The 19308-nt window shown below is 40.5% G+C and overlaps 1 protein-coding gene across 7 annotated transcripts in view; it reads left to right on the forward strand.

The window, feature by feature from the left end:
- LCLAT1 (lysocardiolipin acyltransferase 1) overlaps positions 1–17754 on the forward strand; it is a 123396-nt gene extending 105642 nt beyond the window's left edge. For all 7 annotated transcript variants that reach the window (XM_026094749.2, XM_026094750.2, XM_064509920.1 and 4 more), the window contains one exon: positions 13620–17754. In XM_026094749.2, coding sequence (XP_025950534.1) covers positions 13620–14128 — 509 coding nt within the window. In that variant the 3' untranslated portion in view covers positions 14129–17754. The remainder of the gene's footprint in view (positions 1–13619) is intronic.
- Positions 17755–19308: the final 1554 nt, after the last annotated feature.

Raw genomic sequence — 19308 nt, forward strand, 5'->3', positions numbered from 1 at the left:
CAGTTCCAGCTGCCGTGGCAGAGGAAGGTAATTTGGTACTAGACCTCACTATGTCTGTTTTCTATTTGCAGAACAGTGCAGAGTGGAGAAGCAGCAGGAGCAGCTCCTTTCCATTCTTTTCTTTTCCTAGTGCTGTACCAGTGAAGGGAAGAAAAGTATACAGAGTCAGCTCAATGCTGTTTGCATTGACACTTTGTAAAAGTACGATACAGGATGAAAAGTGCATGTCCTTCACCTGAGTTTGAATGAATGAGGGGGTCTAGCAGCTAGCCTGTTTTAGTGAAGGGGCCAGAATGCTAGTCCCATCAGCATGCCGTCAGGAGGAGGTGTTTGGTTTTGCGAGAACTACTTCGACAGCTTTTTTGTGTTGTACATAGAAAAAAATGGGAGCCATTCAGGCATGTGCCATGGGTTACCTGTGGGGCCGTGCCCCCTTAAAGTAATGCCTTCTGATCAAATGCAATTAGTTATACAAGTAAATAGATGTGCTCCCTCAAACCTGTAGTTGTGCAGACTCTGCTAGTTAGCAACACCTTGAATTGAAGTCTTTTCTTTGTAAGTATCATCACGAGATGCTGAAAGTCTGCATTTCAGATTGTGCTCCCAGTCAACAATGGAAACAAATTTTTTTCAGCCCAGTGAAAACGGTGAAATCCAGGCAGCACTTGACTCTTAATTTACATCTTCATTAAAATACCTACCTGGTGGCTGAGCTGGAAGTGAAACCAGCAGCTTTCATAGAGGTCTGTGTGTATTGTGCAGAGAAGAATGAGAGGTAGCAGAGAACTACTGCAGGCTCTGAGGATGATGGGTATACGCAGCAATTTAAATACGCGTGCTGAGTAAAGAGGTGCCACTTTTCAGCATCTCTTCTCAGGTGAGGATGCGTAAGTCGGTGCTTAAACTCACTGTGTGCGAGAGCTATGGTCCTGAACAGCCAGTGGCAGCCTCGCCTCTGCCCTTTTGCCACGAGGTTGCATGATATGGGGTCCCTTTGCACCAAGGAGACCCCATCGGACCCTGCGGCGTACAGTGCCTTTCTGCTGCTGGAGCTCCACGAAGTAGCTGCAGCAGGGAGTTTTGGGCTGATCCCATGTCACGAGGGAGGGAAAGCACTTTACCATCATTATCCTTCCTAAAGATTTTAACTGCAGCCTGTGAAGGGATGGCAGTGCTCTATCTGACAAATATGTCACTGTCTTTCATCAACTGATTATAATCATCTTGGAAGTTCCAGTCTGCCTGTTTTTCCCTTCTCTCTTTTACTGTTGTGTTTTGTTTAACTTTCCCTAATGAGCCCAATGAAAAGCAATTGTTCTAAATAAATCATGTGCACTACAAAGCAGTATATCACAATTAGGATTCCATTATACTTTAATTAGGCATTCCATTATTAAATTGATGTCTTTGGCTTCTTCCAGGTCTCAGGCTAATCCTGAAACAAATTCCTCTTTGTGGATAAATATTAGTCAGTCGTAATTAAAGAGTATTCATTGGAGCTGAGGCTTTTCATTAAATCCCTTTCTGATTAATATGGCTCTCCCAAGTACTGGGCTGATTAAATTTAATAAGATTTGGCCACTTGTGTATCATGCTCTGGTGGAAACTGCTTTAGCACCAGGAGATTGGGAACAATGAGTTCGTATCTCAGTGCATCTAGTCATGGATCTGAATGCCTGTTTGTTGCAATGATGTATGCTCTTATATCAGGTAGCTATATGATTTATGTAGCCAGTCATCTGAAGAAAAAAATGTGGAAAATCAGGGATTGGTAGTATTAGAGCTGAATATTAAAGAGTTAAATTACATCTAGAGAGTTAGATTAAAAAATTGAGTATTAAAGTGTGTTAGTGGCTCTGTTTTTTGGCTTAATTCAGGACTAGGGCTTTGCTAGTTAATTGAAACTCAAGCGCTTCTCTGCCCAAAGCTGACTTTGCTCGGTGAGACATATAGATGAGCTTGTTTGTATGTAAATATACCTCAGCTGTGAATTCAGACAATAAACAAGACATTTCTGTCCAGAGTCTCTTCTAACAGTAGAGCATGAAACATTTTCAGAAACAAAATCCTTGTCCTAGATTTAAAAAAGAGTTGGAGCAAGAGGATAATGTGGCTTTAGTATATATATTAATCAGAGAGAAGTTAAAGCCTAGCAGTCTTCTGCATGCTGAAATTATGCCGTCTTGTCAGACTGCTGGTGCTGTTCTGCATTCCTCTTGCTTTGTACACTGAAATGAAAACAAACCGCTGTGACCAAGAATGGCAATAGAACAAATCAGCGAGGCATGAAATGTAAGAGATTGGCTCCGGATGTATGTGGAAGCACTCAGTCCAAATATTTGAGGTGGCTGCTAGCAGGTGTTTTTTCAACATCTGGTTTATATTCTATTTTTGTCACAGGGTACATTTTCATCTAGCATTTTTGTTTGGTGTGGGCAGGATTTTTAATACTACATCTCCCTAAGTCTGAATGCATTTTCTCTTTTCTTCTCATGTGTCCCAGATGTAATGGTACTGGATACATCATCTAGCCCATCTATACTATTGTGGGGCATGGAAATTTGCTACTAATTCTGGGTTGCTACCGAAGGCTATGTTAATCATGAGTGTGTTTGGAACAGTTCAAAGAGGGTAGGGTTAGAAAACAGTGTAAGGTCACTAAGCAGCTCAAGAGCACTCTCTAGTGGTTGACTTTGGGTAGTGATAAGAATAAATAGCAAACTGCACTGAACTAACAGAAGGTTACTGATCTGGAACCATAACGAAAAAAAAAAGAGAGAAATAGAGTAAGGAAAGGAAAGTAAGCTGTACTTTGTATCTGAATTTCAGAAGAGAATGGATGTAATGCATGAGAAGCCAAAAAAAAAATTAATTTCTTTTATAGTCACTGTTTATTTACTTACTGCTACTATTGCAGTATAGTGTTAGATGGTGCTATGCAGCTCTTACCAACCTCCTTACATTGACATGAACCAGGGGCATGATGAAAAGTTAAAACTCCAGCGCCTTTCTGAAAAGATCAGACACTCTTTGGTTAGTGTAGATCACTGAGCAAGAACTGCCACAACCGTTTTCTTCTGAATATCTGTGGTGAATTATTTTTCTCTACCCCTTGGACTCTGCCTCACTCTGGCTTTGTGGTGACTTCACAAAAGATGAAACTCAAAATAAGTTGCAAGGTCTGGCTGGGTATGGGGTGGGCCCTGATGTTCCTCTATTTAAAATGATCAGAAAATTCCTTCCCTGCCTCCTGGTGAATCCCAGAACTGTAAAAATAGTTGTATTTGAAACAAGTACAAAGAATGGTTTTAGAAGAATTGGGAGAAATAAATAACATGTAATGGAATGAGCTGGGAAATTGGGAAGGCTGGCCCATTTAATGTTTATATTTTAACTGGAATGCTGAAAGCTAACATATGCTTTTGTGCTACAACATGACAGTTCATACGTACTGCTACTCCTGACATCATCCTGACTCCCGGAATTCCATATTTTAAGCCAGCTGCATTGATTATCCAGCAGTAACTTACTGCAGTTCTGAACGTAACTGGGACGCCAGTTGTATCTGTAAACTGCTGCAGTGTTTTGCTTTACTGTCAACTCAGTCAGACCAGTCAGAACTGAGTGTGGAAATTTCAGATGCAATAGCTGAATTGTAGCAAAACTGGATTACCTCTAAGAACTACATTTTTTTTTAATACCAGAGATTGGTGCTTAATTCCATCCAGATGAGGTATTGTTGGTCCAGGCAGAGAGCAAAGAAATGTACATAGTTGGATTACTTCTTTCTCAGATTTGCAGTGATTTCAGTGCCATCAAATAACAGAAGAATAAGGTGGAGAGGCTGTTATATTAAAAGATAGGAATAAGCTTGTGTTGTTTGTACATGCATTATATGTATTCTTTTAATATATAAAATACATATATTTGAAGTTTTTAAGGATAGCTGGCATCTTATTTTTGCTTAGTTGTTATGGTATTTGGCTTTCCAGAAATACTTGGATGACTAGTTTAACTTTTTTTTTACTTCAGCAGTTTCCTAATTTATGTACATTCACTTTTCTACAAATGTGTCACGTTAAGGCGAAGTAGACTATCTGTGATGCTTTTTAAAAGGTTTTCACTGCAGTATAGTAAATTACTTTGTCTTAAGCATAACTGTGAATTCATTGGCTGTTTGCCAGAAATTCTTGTTAAAGCATATTGGAGTTGGAGAGATGCATACCAGTGTGTCAGTGTCTATTTTATGAAATATTTTTTGTATGAATTAGTAGCAGTGTACTGTAAGTTTTGAAATAACATGTTCCCTCCTTCCTAACGAAACATACCTGTGAAAACCAAATTGCATGTGTGTACTCCCATGCAGTATGGGAGACTGGAAGAGAGCAACTATGCGTGGGGAGGAATAAATATGGTATTTTTATTATCTAGGTTTGGTAAATATAGTTCAGGAATGATAATGTAGAGAGTGGTGAGTCAGTTATGCCTGGTCATCCCTAGCGACTGAAAATAACTTGTTATTCCAACCCTTTTATCCCTTCACTCCCTCCTCTCCACATATTTTGTATTTTATTTTTAGCTCAATCAGCTTTTGCTTTGCAGTTTTGTACAATAACACTTCAGAGCATGGGAGAGAAGACTGAAGGGCAAGTGCCGTTTGGCAGTCTTGTAAATGCAGCCACTATGCCAACACGTTCCCCATCACAGCAACTGGATCCCTGCTTTTCGCTGGACACCTTTCCCTCATTTGCTCAGAGATGCCGTCTTTTAACATAGTGAACTCAATGCCTGAAGTCTTTAGTCATTTTGTGTTTGCAGCATTACCCATGAACAGCGCACAGCATTTTAGGCAAGCTACCTGTGACTTTGATAATAGTTTGAGGGCCCAGGTCTGGGGAGATGGAAAGATAGAGTTGAATTTTTAAAATGTTAATAGAGTTTGAAAAGTGTGAAACAGGTGAAATCCAGGACTGTGACCCGTGCTTGTATTTCTCCTGTAAAGGGTAGCTGAGCAAACAGTGCCTGCAGCTAAACGAGCTAAATCTGCTGTCATTCGCTTCAGCTTGACATGTGCCTAAGCATTTTTGTACAGTTTAATCGTTGAGCTAAGAATTAGTTTAGTGCTTGATGTATCTTTTGCAGACCAGGTTATTATACTTCTTGATCCACTCTTATCTTTCCCTAGTCTTCCCACAGGACTGAGTTTTCATGTTATAACTGAATTATACCATGTCTTCCCTTTTGTGTTAGTTTTGATTTGGTTTTGAAAGAAGGAAGGAGGGAATTTGGCAGATGGAAGAAGACAGCATCTCTTGCATTCAAAGAGAAAAGAGAGAGGTCTGCTCCTGCCATTTACAGTAGCATTGTTTTATAACCTGTACAAAGAATCACCAAATCTGTAAGAGGTAGTTAAGTCAATTAGTCTTTATTGACAATATAACTTCAGTGTAATGATGCTAATAAAATAAAAGTGAGAATGTGGGTAAATTACTGTTTGCTGAACTGTAGTCCTCCTTATCTTTTGAATTATGGAGGGGGCGAGGGGAGAGACGTGTTAAAGCAACAGACATAAAGCCGATTAGCAAACACACCAGATGAGAATCTCAGGTTCTGGGATAGGTGAGAGTGGAAAAACTCTGACGTAGCCTGTTTGCATGCCCTTACTTCAACTCCTGGGTCACCAGGCTTTCAAGGATCGTGTGCCAGACTATTTTTCTTTCCTGGCAGAAATTCCACAGAAACCAGGGAGAAACCTGTCAGGTCCCCATTACCGTTTGAGCAGCTTCTCGTGCCAGTTCGAGGCAGCTGCCCCGTCGGAGCATGGAGGAGCACGTGTTGCGGCTCACTGTGGCTTTTGCCTCTTAGCCCTGTTGCTTGTTGCTTCAGATCCTACTGAGTGTCACCTTCGGCACTCTCATGGTAGGTTGCTAACTGCACTTCGCTCCAGGATACTGCAAAGGACTTTGTAATGGTCAATAAATAGGATGGAAAATCAGGTCCCAAAGCAATGTTGCAGCTAAGAGAAAGGGTATCATTTTTAGGTGCACAGAGAAAAATAACAAGTAGGAGTTAGTATTAATTCTTAGTGTGTGGACCTAAGGAGGCCACTTTGGAGAACTCTGTCTGGTTCCAGTACCTACTCTTTGAAAAGTATGTTGAAATATTTGAAAAGATTCAGCAACCTGGAAGAGGGATTTGAACTTGTAAAAAAAAAAAAAAAAAAAAAACCCCATGCTTTATATTGAGATTTAAGAAGCTCAGTATGTCTAGTCTCTTATTAAAGAACAACTTAAGAGGTTGGTAGATGAGGTCTACACTTATCTACATGACCACAGACAGCTCTTTTTAATTTAGCAGAGCTATAACAGGAAGGAGAGGTTGGAAGGTAAAACTAGATACATTCAGTAGAGAAATAAGGTACTGCTTTTCTCTTTCCCTTGCTCTCCTCCACCCCCAGGATAATTAAGTAGAAGAATTGCCTATCCCTTCTTAAAGGCTTTAAGACAACATGGGATGTCTGTGTCTTAGACTATCCCGTGGCAAAAATAAAAATATTCTGCATAAGTTTCTGTGGCCTATGTTATTCAGAAGATAAGACTAGAAAAACATAACATTCCCTTTTACAGTAGATTTCAAAGTCAAAGCAGATCCCTCTTCCCCTCCACTTCAATTAGAGGTATTGTTTTACGCATTAAGTTATAGCATCAGACTGAAAAACTGTGTGATTTACATGTATTTAACGAAAGAATTAAGCACAAGTAACATATGCTGATAGCTATGAGGAAGTCCTTACATCTCTTGTTCTTTTTACCAGCCAGGCTGGAGGTACATCGTAGCCATCCCTGGTAGTCCTGTATTCCCATGTGTAGTACCTAGCACGCAACTGCTTGCTTCTGCAGAGCAAAAAATAGCCAGCACTTTCCCTCCCCGAGGCTTCCAGCACCAAGGAGAAGAGGTGCTATTTCTTTAACTCCTTCATGTCAACAGGTAAAATGTCTTCGTGTCTCCTTGTATCACAGTGCCAGCGGAAAGCTGCATAGCTAGAGAGAGAATTGGTATGCAGAATTGCTGTTTGTTGTTAATCAAGGCTAGCATTATCATTCTGTCTTTTTTTGTTTGCTTATTTGATTGCTACACTTACCCAAAAAAGATTTCCAATAACTACTGAGTTGTGAGTGATTTAGATTAACCCTGGCTGACACTACCACTTTAAAGAGAGCTGCCTGAAGTTTTAAATCTTCACAAGGATGATACTTCCCAGGAGGGACTGTAAATCTTTGATACTGCTCCCTTCTGATACTGTTCTCAAAGAAAAATGACTTAAATCTTTTCTCAGGAGCCAAGACAGCAATGTTTCCCAGGAAGCAGTTTTAGATGGCTTTTGTTTTAATGGCCCAAAACGTATCTTTCTCTTAAAGCTAACGTACAATAATGGGATATTGTGAAGCATAACTAGTTTTACTAAAGTAGTTTCCATGTCTGCTTTGATTGTGATGCTGATCAGTTTATTTACAGAAAGGCTAAATCTCCTTTCTACCTGTTTGCCTAAGGAAGTGTACATAAAATTGAGGATTTGGGGGGGGGGGGGGAATAGGGGAGCTACAGGTGGTGTTTTATGGAAGCCTGGAGAGGTATGCAGCATCTGGAGCTGTTCAGTGGAGCGGCATGCACGGTGCTTTGCAGGAGGAAGGACATGTAGTCATATTGTGGTGGCAGGTGGAGGGGACAAGGGCCACAGATATTAGTCCTGCTCTTCACAGAACAGCTTATTTCAAGGTTATTGTGCATATTTTATTGAGCCCCATTAGGCTCACTGTTCTGCAGTGTACTGCAGTTAGAGAGAGCACCTTCTCTGCTGGATCCATGCAGGGGAAGAGCCTGTATAATCCTTGTATGATTTAAAGTAGTGTCAACGATAAGTAAAGCAGGACAAATTACAGCTGCGGCACTCCTCACTAGGGAGGGAAACGGGTAAAAGCTACTGCTGCAATTCTGCTAATGCATCAGGAGAGACTAAGGTGCCCCCTCACACTGCAGACTGTTGGGAGTATGAGCACTTCCATTACATGGGTTTGCCTGGGGCCCGTTCTCATTTTTGGCTTGCTGGTGGTCATTTTGGCCTTAAAAGCTTCTGTTCAGAAGTGCCCTCCGGTCACTGCTTGTGTAGATCCTCCTGTCTCACGGTGAGCTGCTCAGCACTGCGCAGTCCCCCCTGGGAGCAAGGAAGCGCCCTTGTTACTTGCTCGAACCCTACCTGGAGGATGAGCAGTGCTCCAGCTCCCGAGGGATGCTCCTGGCACCGGGGGCCGGCTGTAGAAACAGCCCATTTAGTCCGCCCTGCTCTGGGGCTGACGTTGCTTCTGCAGGTTTCAACAATTGCAACTGGCTTGCAATATTCTCTTTGCAAGTGTATTTTAAAAAAGCTTAGACTATTTTAATCCTGCCTTTCACGTTCAAGCTATTTTTCCCCTAAAATTAAAATGCTGTGCTGACATTGTATTATTTAATGTACACAGTTAAAAGTAATTTTCAGTCCAACTGTGGTGTCTTCATTTTGAACCTAGTAAGAGACTCTTGATGGTCAAGTTTTATAACATTTGGTTGTGTGGTAAAAGGCTTGTCTCCACATGTGCCAAGGAGCACAGAGACACAGCGGCAGAGACCCCAATAACCCAGAGAGACCGAGCCCGAGCCCTTGTGGGGCTGTCAGGGGAGAGCCACCAGCCCCATGGGCCAGGGGGGACACCCAAGGCATCTTTCTCTGCTGGTGCTGTTTTGGCTGTGAGCCTGGTAAGAATTGCTTGTGCTATGAGTGCAGTGTCCAAAGCAACCAGCTATGCACTGTGATTACCAGAGGTAATGTCATGTATTAACAGATCCTGAAATATAAATAACTTTGACTGGAACACAGGAAGTTTAGATGGAGAAAAGCGCCTTGGAGGTGTTTTGCCATCCCAAAACGGAGACCGCAGCATGTATTAATCATCTACCTCGTGTTTATAGCTGTGTAACAATAATTACAGAAAAACTTTGTAATCACTCCTCAGCACTGTAGTACAGTGTTCATTTTCTGAGGTGCTTTTCTAAAGTGTACAACAGAATATTGTTCATATGCATGAAGGAGATGTAGTTCTATTACTGCATTAAGAAAGTCATGAGAATATATAGCTGCTGAAATTGGTGCCTTTGTCCTGAATAGCTGGGCTACTGGCCTGACTTTTTTGCCTTAATGGAGGTTTCTTAGTTTAATTAGATTCCAAATGCAAAATTGTGAACATTATTTGATTTCCTCTTTCCTTCAGTCCTTCTCCAACGGCTTGTGAAAACCTGTAGGATAAGGAGGGTCCTGCTGCTGTCACTGAAAGGCTTTCGAAAAGCGGTTTGTCCACAGACAGCTTCTCTGCACTACAAGCGAATACACCCACTTTGCTTGATTATTGACCCACTAGAGAAGTAGAACGATGAGACTTCCCTTGGGGCAATTTCTTCTCAAAATGTGCAGCAGCAGGTGTTTGAAGCAGACATTTAAATTGAGGTGGGAGAAAGAACTTTAGAATCGGTTGCTTCCTGGCTAAACCTACTTACAGTCCCAGGAGTACGATAAGCCAATGGTTTTACAGAGTTCCCCGTCAGTGTGGTTCTGCTAATTTCCTCTTGCCCAATCCCTCCCTACAAATAGGGATGTGTGTTGGGGGTGTTCTTTTAGAGAGAGATTTATGCAAATTAAATTCAAGTGCTCCCAGTGATCAATTTTTTACTTCACACGGCTAATTAACTTTTCTTTGGGAAACCACTTCCGGTAAGCCAAATGCATAGCTCATTCTTACATAGCATCTTTTCCTCTTTCTGGTTGGTGTCATCCTTCATGCTAACTGCTCCTAGCATACTGCTTCCCCACTCTTCGCTCACTTGATCTTCTCTGATGCCCTGCATCTCAACCTCGGGTCACTTCCTTTTGCTGGTTGACCTGCACTTCGCTTTTGATCTGGAACATGTACTGTTCGAGGCGTCCAAACTGCATAGAGAATGAGCTTAACTGCAGAGGGAGGCAGAGACAGTAATGATGGTCAAGCCAAGGATCCAGCTTAAAATTTTCCTGAGAAGCAGATTACAGTCAGACTATGGGTGTTTCGTCCCCCTTCCAGGAATGGTGTAGTTTCATCTGCAGCAGTCAGTTTTGGGGGTTTTGTCTGTTTGGTTAGGGGTTTTTTTTGTGTTTTTGTATTTTTTTGCTTTTTTAGCAGATTCACTTGTAGCATGTTTGGCAATGATTTATTGACCCTCTTTGTATTAAAAGAGACCATTGACAAATCAGCAGAGAATATGTAGAGCCTTTTTGTACAAGTTTGCAGTGTTGATCCAGCAGCTTACAGCACATAGCGATAGCAGGGACATGCTTCTTTCAACAGCTGTAGAAAACTGATTGAAGCTGGTCCTTTCCACATGCTTGCCTTGCCAGGGAATTAAAGTGTCAGGCTGCCATTTGTGTGGAGTTTTTAAATATGTATGACCCAAACAAGGGACTTATTGCAAACAGTTCTAATCCTCTTGCATATGAAACCTGGTATTCTGGTCTTCTCTTTCTGATATTTCTGTGCTTTTAGATATGCTAAACAAACCTTGGAAGTAACTCTCATTTCTTCCTGTGTAAAATACACTTTAATATATAAACTTTGCAGCTGTAAGTTAGGAGATACTGGTTGAAGCTGGCCATACTGAATGGGTCACCTAATCATCCATTACCTCAGTTTCCCTATTTGTAATGCAGAAACAGTAATGTTTACCCTCCCGTATGCAGCTCTTTGAACTTTGCTCCAGATAACTAACTTAGAAACCCTAACATACTCTAGGCCTTTGCAGTCAGGAGTGAAGCCTTCCTGGAAGGTGTCTGTTTAGGTAAGGAGCAAGAGGCTTCCTCTTTCTGATCAGGAATTCCCAGACTGAAATATATATCCCTGCCAAGGGGATCAAACCAGCTGCATGTGTGCAGTGAGCCCTGTGCATCTTCAGTGTGCCAAGTTTGTTGCACTTGTATAGCCCTTTGTGAGATACATGGATCATAAGATGCATGTAGTGTGTCCAGGAACCAGATTTACTGTGCAAGCCCTCTATTAGTAACTTGCACATGGTCAGAAGATTTGTATCTGATGATTTATTGCCTGTGGTCTGTATGCCAGTGGTCCTTGTATGTGCAGTAGGAATTTCTGAGCCGGGGCATCCATATATCCTAGACAAATCCCATTCAAGTTTTCAAGGAAGGAAAGACAACATGATGAAGGAAGCTTGCACATATAGTAGCCCCAGTAAGAAGTATATTAAAAAAAAATACGGAAACAAACCTTGTTTCCGTATTATTTGACAGCCCCTTGACAAAAAGAACACGGTGGGCATTGGCAGGACGTAAGAGTAGATGCTTTCACATCAGAGTCACCTAGTACACAGCATAGTATAATAAGCTGTTTAACACTCAACACAGTTGTCATGGTGAGTGTGGAACATTATGTGTAAAGCCTTATTTCCAAGAACATTTGCATGTTCCTTAGAGTAACGGCAAACAGACGGTTTAGCTGCAAAGACAGAAAGGACTGGAAGATGGATGAGAAACTTGTGCAGCTCAAAGCTCTTGGGTTTTTTTTCATGAAAGAATCTCACAAAGACTGAGCTTTCCTGGCCCCTCTCTCGAGTTACAAGTGGGTAGGTTTTATGTGCCATTAGGACCTGGGGAACTATGGAGGATCAGAAGGGAGACAGAGTTTAAGAGCTGGATATCTCTCTGAGGCACATGCAGGCCCTCGTTGTGCCAGGAACTCGGGGGGGAATATCCTATAGACTGATGATAATCCTTTTGACTGTAAATGTTTGCAGAAGGGGAAGGAGAGATTCCAGCTGTTTGGAAGAAAAAAGACATGCTTTGCACAAAGATGAAGCAGCCTGGCTGTTGCTTCCATTTGTAAAGGCTGGTTACCAAGATGCATTCAATTTCGGCATCTCTTGAAAGGAGACCTGGAAGGTTTTATCTGTGCAGAGGACAGTGATTCTCTGCCTAGGTAGGATACGATCCTGTAGCTAGACAAAAACTGAAGTATTGAGTTTTGTTCTGGTAAATGTGCTGAGAGCCACATATAGTTCTTTAAAAGTGCAAGTAATCTGCCGCAAAACTCTCCAAGAGAGATCATTATAAGACAGTACATTTGTAAAATAATCTAAAGAGCTGAAGAGGATTTTTCCCCCTCTTGTGATATTTGAACTTCAGATATATCATTTCAGACACCTTTTAAAGTAACACTCTGTATTCTGTTTCTGTCATTTTTAGAGCTCTGAGGAAGGCAGAAATGTTGGGGAAGGGGAGCAAATGAAAAGGGGAAGGAGGACTGAAGTAGTAGGTTATTATTGTCTCTGCAAAAAGTGACATCGTCTATGAGAACAAAAGTCTTCAGTCGCTGCGACTGTAGACAGCGTTTTGTCTCCAATTCTATTTTGCCCTGAGACAGCAAGCAAAATAAAAACAGCAACAGAGGATAAATCACTGCTGGCAGAACTTAACAGTTATGCAACATCCAGTGCACCATGCACCTATTTTTAGATCAGTTTTACACTAGCAGAATTTACTTTATGAAATTCAAAGAGAATGTTGTCTGCTCAGAAGTTGGAGGATAAAGAGGGAATTTGGAAAGTCCATCTATGTCAACTTAGTTTGTACAAAGATGCAATAGCAAAACCCACTTTAGCAATACTGACATCCTTTCAATACGTTGGCTTGATCAGGTGTGGCAAGGAAGAGTAAAGGGTTTTTTGCAGCAGTATTTTCTTTAATTTCTAATCTGCAGTTGCTTTTAAAACAACTAACTATACTCACTTTAACCAAATAGCTAAGTATACTCAGTTCACTTAAAGCTTGGCTTCTCCCTCATTTACAGTGTGCTTCGTATTTACCAGATCTGGAATGCAGCATACAGCAGCTTACCTGACTAGAGGACTGGGTGGGCAGATTTAAAGAAATTATTTCAGTTGGAGTACTCTGCAAAGCCGGCTGAGCTACAGAGATGTTCCTTATCCTAGATTTAATGAACTCCTGATATTTAACTTGTGGTATTTTTCATGTATGTTTTCCCGATTTTCAGTAAATTAGGATTGTGTATGCTGCTTGCTCCAAGTCAAAGTTCAAACCGAATCTTTTTTCAGTGTTCACAGGCACATATACTAAATCGTTTTTGACTAGTTAAAGGTAATTTCAGCTGGCAGTGCAGGGATGAATGTTTTGTAAAAGTAGGATAAAAGATTAGTCTCTCATACTCTGTTCTTTTTCCAAGACCAGACGTGCATCTTTTCTCCTTCAAATTCAAGTTTATCCTCTTACTCATTGTGTTGTAGTTCTACTTTAGTTTGTACAAATGAGTATCATTTTGTTTCTAAAAATTTTTGCTTACATTCAGAACAGATAATGATAGGGAAATATTTGACTTCTCAGCCTTTGGATTCTAGAAGAGAAAATATACTCTACTTAGCTAACGTATCTTTGGGATTTCTGCCATAGTTTTCAATCATGCCTTGAAGCTAATTAGTGTTTCTGGCTGTTGTACGATCTGTATTGATCTTATTCTCAAAAATCTTTCTTCTAGGTAATAATCTCGATGCTATCCATGACATAACTGTGGCATACCCCCAAAACATTCCTCAAACAGAGAAGCACCTTTTGAATGGAAACTTCCCGAAGGAGATTCACTTTCACGTCCAGAGATACCCAATAGAGACGGTGCCCACTTCTAAGGAGGAGCTGCAGCTTTGGTGCCAGAAGCGCTGGGAAGAGAAAGAGGAGAGACTCCGGCAATTCTACGAAGGAGCAAAGTGCTTCGATGCAACAGGGCAAAGCATTATTCCACCATGCAAATCCGAGCTCAGGGTCCTAGTGGTTAAGTGCATCTCGCTCCTGTACTGGACAGTGTTCCCACTGAGTGTGTTTGTGCTGCTGTACCTTTACAGCTTTGTACGATGGTATTTTGCAGCCATGATTGTCTTTTTTGTCGTGCAGCAAAAAATATTTGGTGGGCTGGAACTAATTGAACTTGCTTGTCATCAATATTTTAAAAAGCAACAGCAAATACACAACACAAAAATAAAAAACACTTAGTTCTTGGGTAAAGAAGGGGTAAAAATTGATGTTTTTGAGAGGTACTGCAGACTTTGTAAATGGGGAAGAATTTTTGCATGAGAATTGTCTTTTCTTACTATCGCCATTATTTGTTAGACACTTGCACTTAATTCTGTGAAAGGAAAGAAAAGCGTTAAGTTACTGCTACACATGAAAATGATAGTTTTTATCTCTGAATGTAATTTCAACATTGCTTTTGCAAGCAGCTAGTAACTGCATTCTGCTGTAATTATGAAACAAATTGCTGGATTATTGAACAATCGTAAGGATGTTAATAAACGTGATATGCACTGAACTTTACTGTAAAAATCCAAACTGTCCAGCTACGAGAGACAGATGTACGATTTCTGTATAATCACATTGTCATAAAGTGAGCACCAGACTTGAAAAGCTAGGAAGTTTAGTAATGGTTTGATGGTAGTTGTTCCATTTCTTTTTTGCTGTTTCAAATGTTCAAGCTTAATTTAAAATACTTTCCCATAAGCTTTCCCAAACACTACTGAACTTACTGTTATTCAAGCTGTTCTGACTCAGTAAATCAGAAATTAGAAGGATTTCTAAGCCTTGCTGTCTTGTGTTGTAGTACAGAAAACTGTGCTGGCTCTGCCTCCATTTAAGTCTTAGCTGAGTATTTACTACACCTATGTAGCTGGGTTGGTTTTTCACTGTTTTACACTGTCCTGATCTTCCTGTTAGCTTTGGAAGACTTGTTCCTACAGTAGTATTTAGAGTAGGGTGAGGAGGAGGGCTTTCTTTTTGTTTTTAGTGTGTTTTTTTTTTTCTGGTAGAAGCAAAAATAGATGTCTAAATGTCTTTGAATAGCTGGCAAATGTATTCTTAAAAGGTCTCCTTGTAGACATTATTTGTGTGAAAACTTTTTTTTTTATTTGTCAGAGAAGGCAAAATACCTTTTTTTTTTTTTGAAGCATTTATTTTCGCTTTCACAATGCTTCCTTAGACATTTCAGGTGTCCATTACATAAGTACAAAGACTGCTTTTTCTGTGTGTCGACCAGACCCGTTGAAATGCGTCGGATGCAATGATTGTCTCCTTACAGGTATGAGAAGAAATGTGTTTCAGACTATCACAGCACAGGCAAATTGAGTTACATCTTCCCTTGGCAATATTCTCCTTGACTGACTGATTGCATCCTTCCTTTTCCCCACCTCTTTGCAATTTGTTTCCTTTTTTGGACTCCTACTAAAACATTTTCCTTTCTTTTCATGACAGCCAGAAAGTCTGAGGGTTTAAACTCTGACAAGACACTTTGCAAGCATATTCCCTATCATGCATAATAGAAGTAACGTTCGTGGTCACATAGTAAGTGGGATAAACATTACCAGCACTTAGGAGATGCTTCAATTTAGATTTGTTGTTCAACCTCAGACAATGTTAGACTGCTTGGTCAACTGTATTGCTGCAGAGCTTCCCTCACTTACTAAATATTTGTTTGTTGCATGAGGCTTGTTTGAACTCGATCGAGGTGGCTTAACTCAGGATGTTGAGTTGTATTGCCGTGCAGTGTGAACACGCAGAGTATAGACTGTATCCTACACTATGCTGAATCTCTCAAGTATCGTTTCAGCATTGCAGACACATCTGTTTTCTTCTAAATTACAAAACTGAGCATGTTGTCTAATGTGTTTGGATTAAAGGCCATTTTTGGAAGGAATCACCAGCCTATTATTTAACTGTCCCTTGCAAGGTGACAGCTATTTTTTAATCTATGCTTATAATATGTAATTGTTTATTATGCAGAAAGTACTTGAAGCCATCTGTTTTACTCTAATTTTTTTAATCCCCTTTTTTCTTAAAGATAAATAAAAGTAGCTTTATATTTAGGATTGTATTTCTTAATGATGTTTTTCATATTTGTATTTGAGTCCCTAAAGACTGACAACTGGTGTTTTGTTTTCGTGAGTGGAGGAGGTTCTTTCTGCACTAGGATGACATTTTTAAACCTAGTTCAGTGATATTAAAGGCATGGTTGCAGCTTAAATGTACATAGCATGGTTTTTCTTAGCATAACACTCTGCTTTGATTCAGTTCCCTGCACATCCAGGTAACTGTCATAGCAAGGGAAGAATTTAAAGAAGGTGATCTGAGAGGCTTCTAATCTGTCCCAGGCCATGGTTGTGCTTTCATACCAGTAGTAACCGTGGCCACCCTACTCTTGTAGCCTTAAAACAGTCTTGAGAAGTGACTGCAGAGGACAGATTATACATTGGTTACATAAATACCAGCTATACTTTTTTCAGTCCTTAAAAGAACTTTGTGATATCAAAAAAATTTATCAGGAACATCAGTGTGAGTCTTGGTCATGAAGTTATGAAAGACTTTTAATACATTTTAAGTCTGTGTTTGATTAGAGTTGGCTCTTAAAATGAAATAAAATACAGCCAATAACTGACCCTTACAAGGGGTTTTCTATCCAGCTGGAGCCAAACATGTAACATACTGTAACGTGGTAAACATTCTGCAAATTTGTAATTCTTCCTCTTCTCTCTTATATTTAGACAGAACAGAAATAATAATATTGTCAGCTGTAAATGTCACATTTGCACTGTCTGACTCCGTAACGCAGGGTAGCACATGTTAAATGAAGAAACCTCCTCTCACAAGGAACGTGTTGACTTTGAGACAGATGTAATTTTTCAGATTATGTGCATCATTATGCAGCTCGATTAGAAATGCAAAACAAGAAAAATCAGAATTAAAAAGAAAAAACTGTGAATATGGAAGCTGCTTTGTTTAAAAAGTGATTAAGGAACTACAGCAAAATCTTTCTCTGATTTTTTTTCCCCCCTCTTTGGTCAAAGTCTAGCTTTTTATTCAAAAGGTTCTAATATACAGATTTTTGGTAGACTGTTTTGTTCTTATTCACTGTTTCCTTATTCGAACTACACTAAGACTAAGTCAGGTAAATCACTTCAAAATGTTTTCAGCGCTGTTAAATGAAAGGTGCTTGTACTCCAGGAATCAAACACACTGATCCTTCCTGGAGCACATGTTGGCACCAAGACATGTCTCACTTTATTAGCATGTCTTCTCAAAGCTCATGTTCTCTTGTAGTCCCAGTAGCCGTGATGTTCAGCAGTGATACTTGTTCTACTGGACCTCCATCTCTATTAGGTTTGCTTATGTTATTGGAGATAAATGATATGTTTTTCTTGCCTTTAAGGATACTGTTCATTTGCTCAATCAAATGTTTCCTTATCAGAATCATGGGTTTCTTTGCTCAGAACAGAAGGTTGAAATCCCATCGTCTGTGTCTGTCATAACAGACCATCGGTTTGGATGACAGAACATCAGACCAAGACATTTCTCTCTTGTGTTCAAAACTGCAGGGCCCCAGTCTGGTCTATAAGGTGTTGTGCTGATCATACTAAATGTAGTTCCTAGTTCTGTGCATTACATCAATCTCAGTTGTTTAAACAAGATCCCTGTTTTTATAACTTGATTTTATATGTACGTTGTATGAAAAGAAACACCAGGATACAACAAATCTACAAAATAGCCTTAGTTTTCAAAGTTCACTGATTATATTAGAATGTTTTAACCATGTATCAGTTACTCTACAGCAACAATAAAGACCTGAATCATTACCTGTGTTTCATTTTGCTGTTTTCTTTTCGTTGTATGAAATATTCTGTATCCATCCACAAGAAACAAACCTTTTCTTCAGTCATGCTGTCTTATTCGGGCAGACTGGTATCCGTTCAGGTACTCAGCCCAAGGTTTATGGCTGTTGAGGTAATAGCTTTCTGTCCTGTTCATAGGAAGCTGGAAAGAGATGATTGTCTATCAACTCTCTTCTAGCCTGTTCATGTAAAGAGATGCAGAAACCGTTGAGCACACAAGAAGTGTAGTTCAGTTTTAGTTTTGCTTTGCTTTTTAACCATTATTTCTTGAGAATAAGCTGTGGCTTGAAAGAGCATGTTAACTGTTGATACATAGAAAATTATTCCATTTCAGACATACCTGTTACCACCAGTGTAATTACTGACACAAAAACGATCTTTGGCAAGGTTCACTTTCTTAAAGGACCCATTTTTAACGTAACTTCAATTTGCAGGTTCATCAATTTATCTGTCCATTGACTGAAAACTAACTCAGTGTGGGAAGAGTAAGAGCTGTGTCTCTCAGGGGATGGTGTGGTCCTCATTACAAAACAGGTAATATCCGTGCTGTAACTGCTACACACCTCAGCAACCATAGCAAAGCGCCCACTTACTCGGTAAGTAGCACACACCAGAAAGCCAAGAAACAGAGACCCTCCTAGCTGTTTTTCCAATGGGAGGTGATATTTGGGGTTTCTGTGTATGCTCAGAGCATTTGAATCAATCTCCAGAAGTCAAAATGAGCCCTAATCTGTATCAAGTGGCTTGGCTCTTTGAAAAGGTTGTTGGTTGTCGCTTCCTTTTTGTTCCTTCAGGGCTCAAATATGCAACGAGAAAATTGATTCGTCCGTCTCGCCTGTCATTAAAGAGAACCACAGTAATGGAAGGCACAGTTTGCACCTTCCACCTGTCCTGAAATCCCTCCTGCTCTGTAATCAACAGGCCAGAGGTCCAGTTCCCTAGACCTTCGAATCTGGCAGTAGGCTGCCCAGACCAGAAATTATTCCTAGAAGAGAGGAGCATGGTCTGTGCTTATAACATACTTGGGTGACTCATCCTAGCGAACACTGGTAGCAGCAGAGTTGTGCTGAGGCGTAGTGGTCGCAGAGGGGGCTCACCTCTGTCCTCACGGGAACTGCCAAAAGTCCCAGCGACTTCAGCAGGAAAGAAAGTCTCGAGTTTGGGCAAAACTGTGTCCGAGTTTCCTCATATAGGCATTGCTGCCTGCAGGAGAAGAAGGACATTTGCTTTTTCCAAGTTACCTCACGCTGGACCGAATGTGAGAGGTGAAAGGGCTAGTGTAACAGTTTAGGTGGCCGCTACCCTCTTCCCTGAATTTCTCTCTCCATCTTGTCTACAGGGAGCAGAAAAGGACCTCCAGCCTTATCAAAGGGAAGAGCTGAAAGGGCTCAATCCTCCTTCTGTTTCCACAGGACAAAAATCCTCCAGAGGATAAACTGCAGGGTGCAAGAGCATGAGAAGATGCTGCAGGAGTAGCAACAAACTGCACTGCGCACCATCTTTTGGAGAGCTGAAACT

The sequence above is a fragment of the Dromaius novaehollandiae genome, chromosome 3 (genome assembly GCF_036370855.1).
Source record: "Dromaius novaehollandiae isolate bDroNov1 chromosome 3, bDroNov1.hap1, whole genome shotgun sequence".
NCBI classification, from domain to species: Eukaryota; Metazoa; Chordata; class Aves; order Casuariiformes; family Dromaiidae; genus Dromaius; species Dromaius novaehollandiae.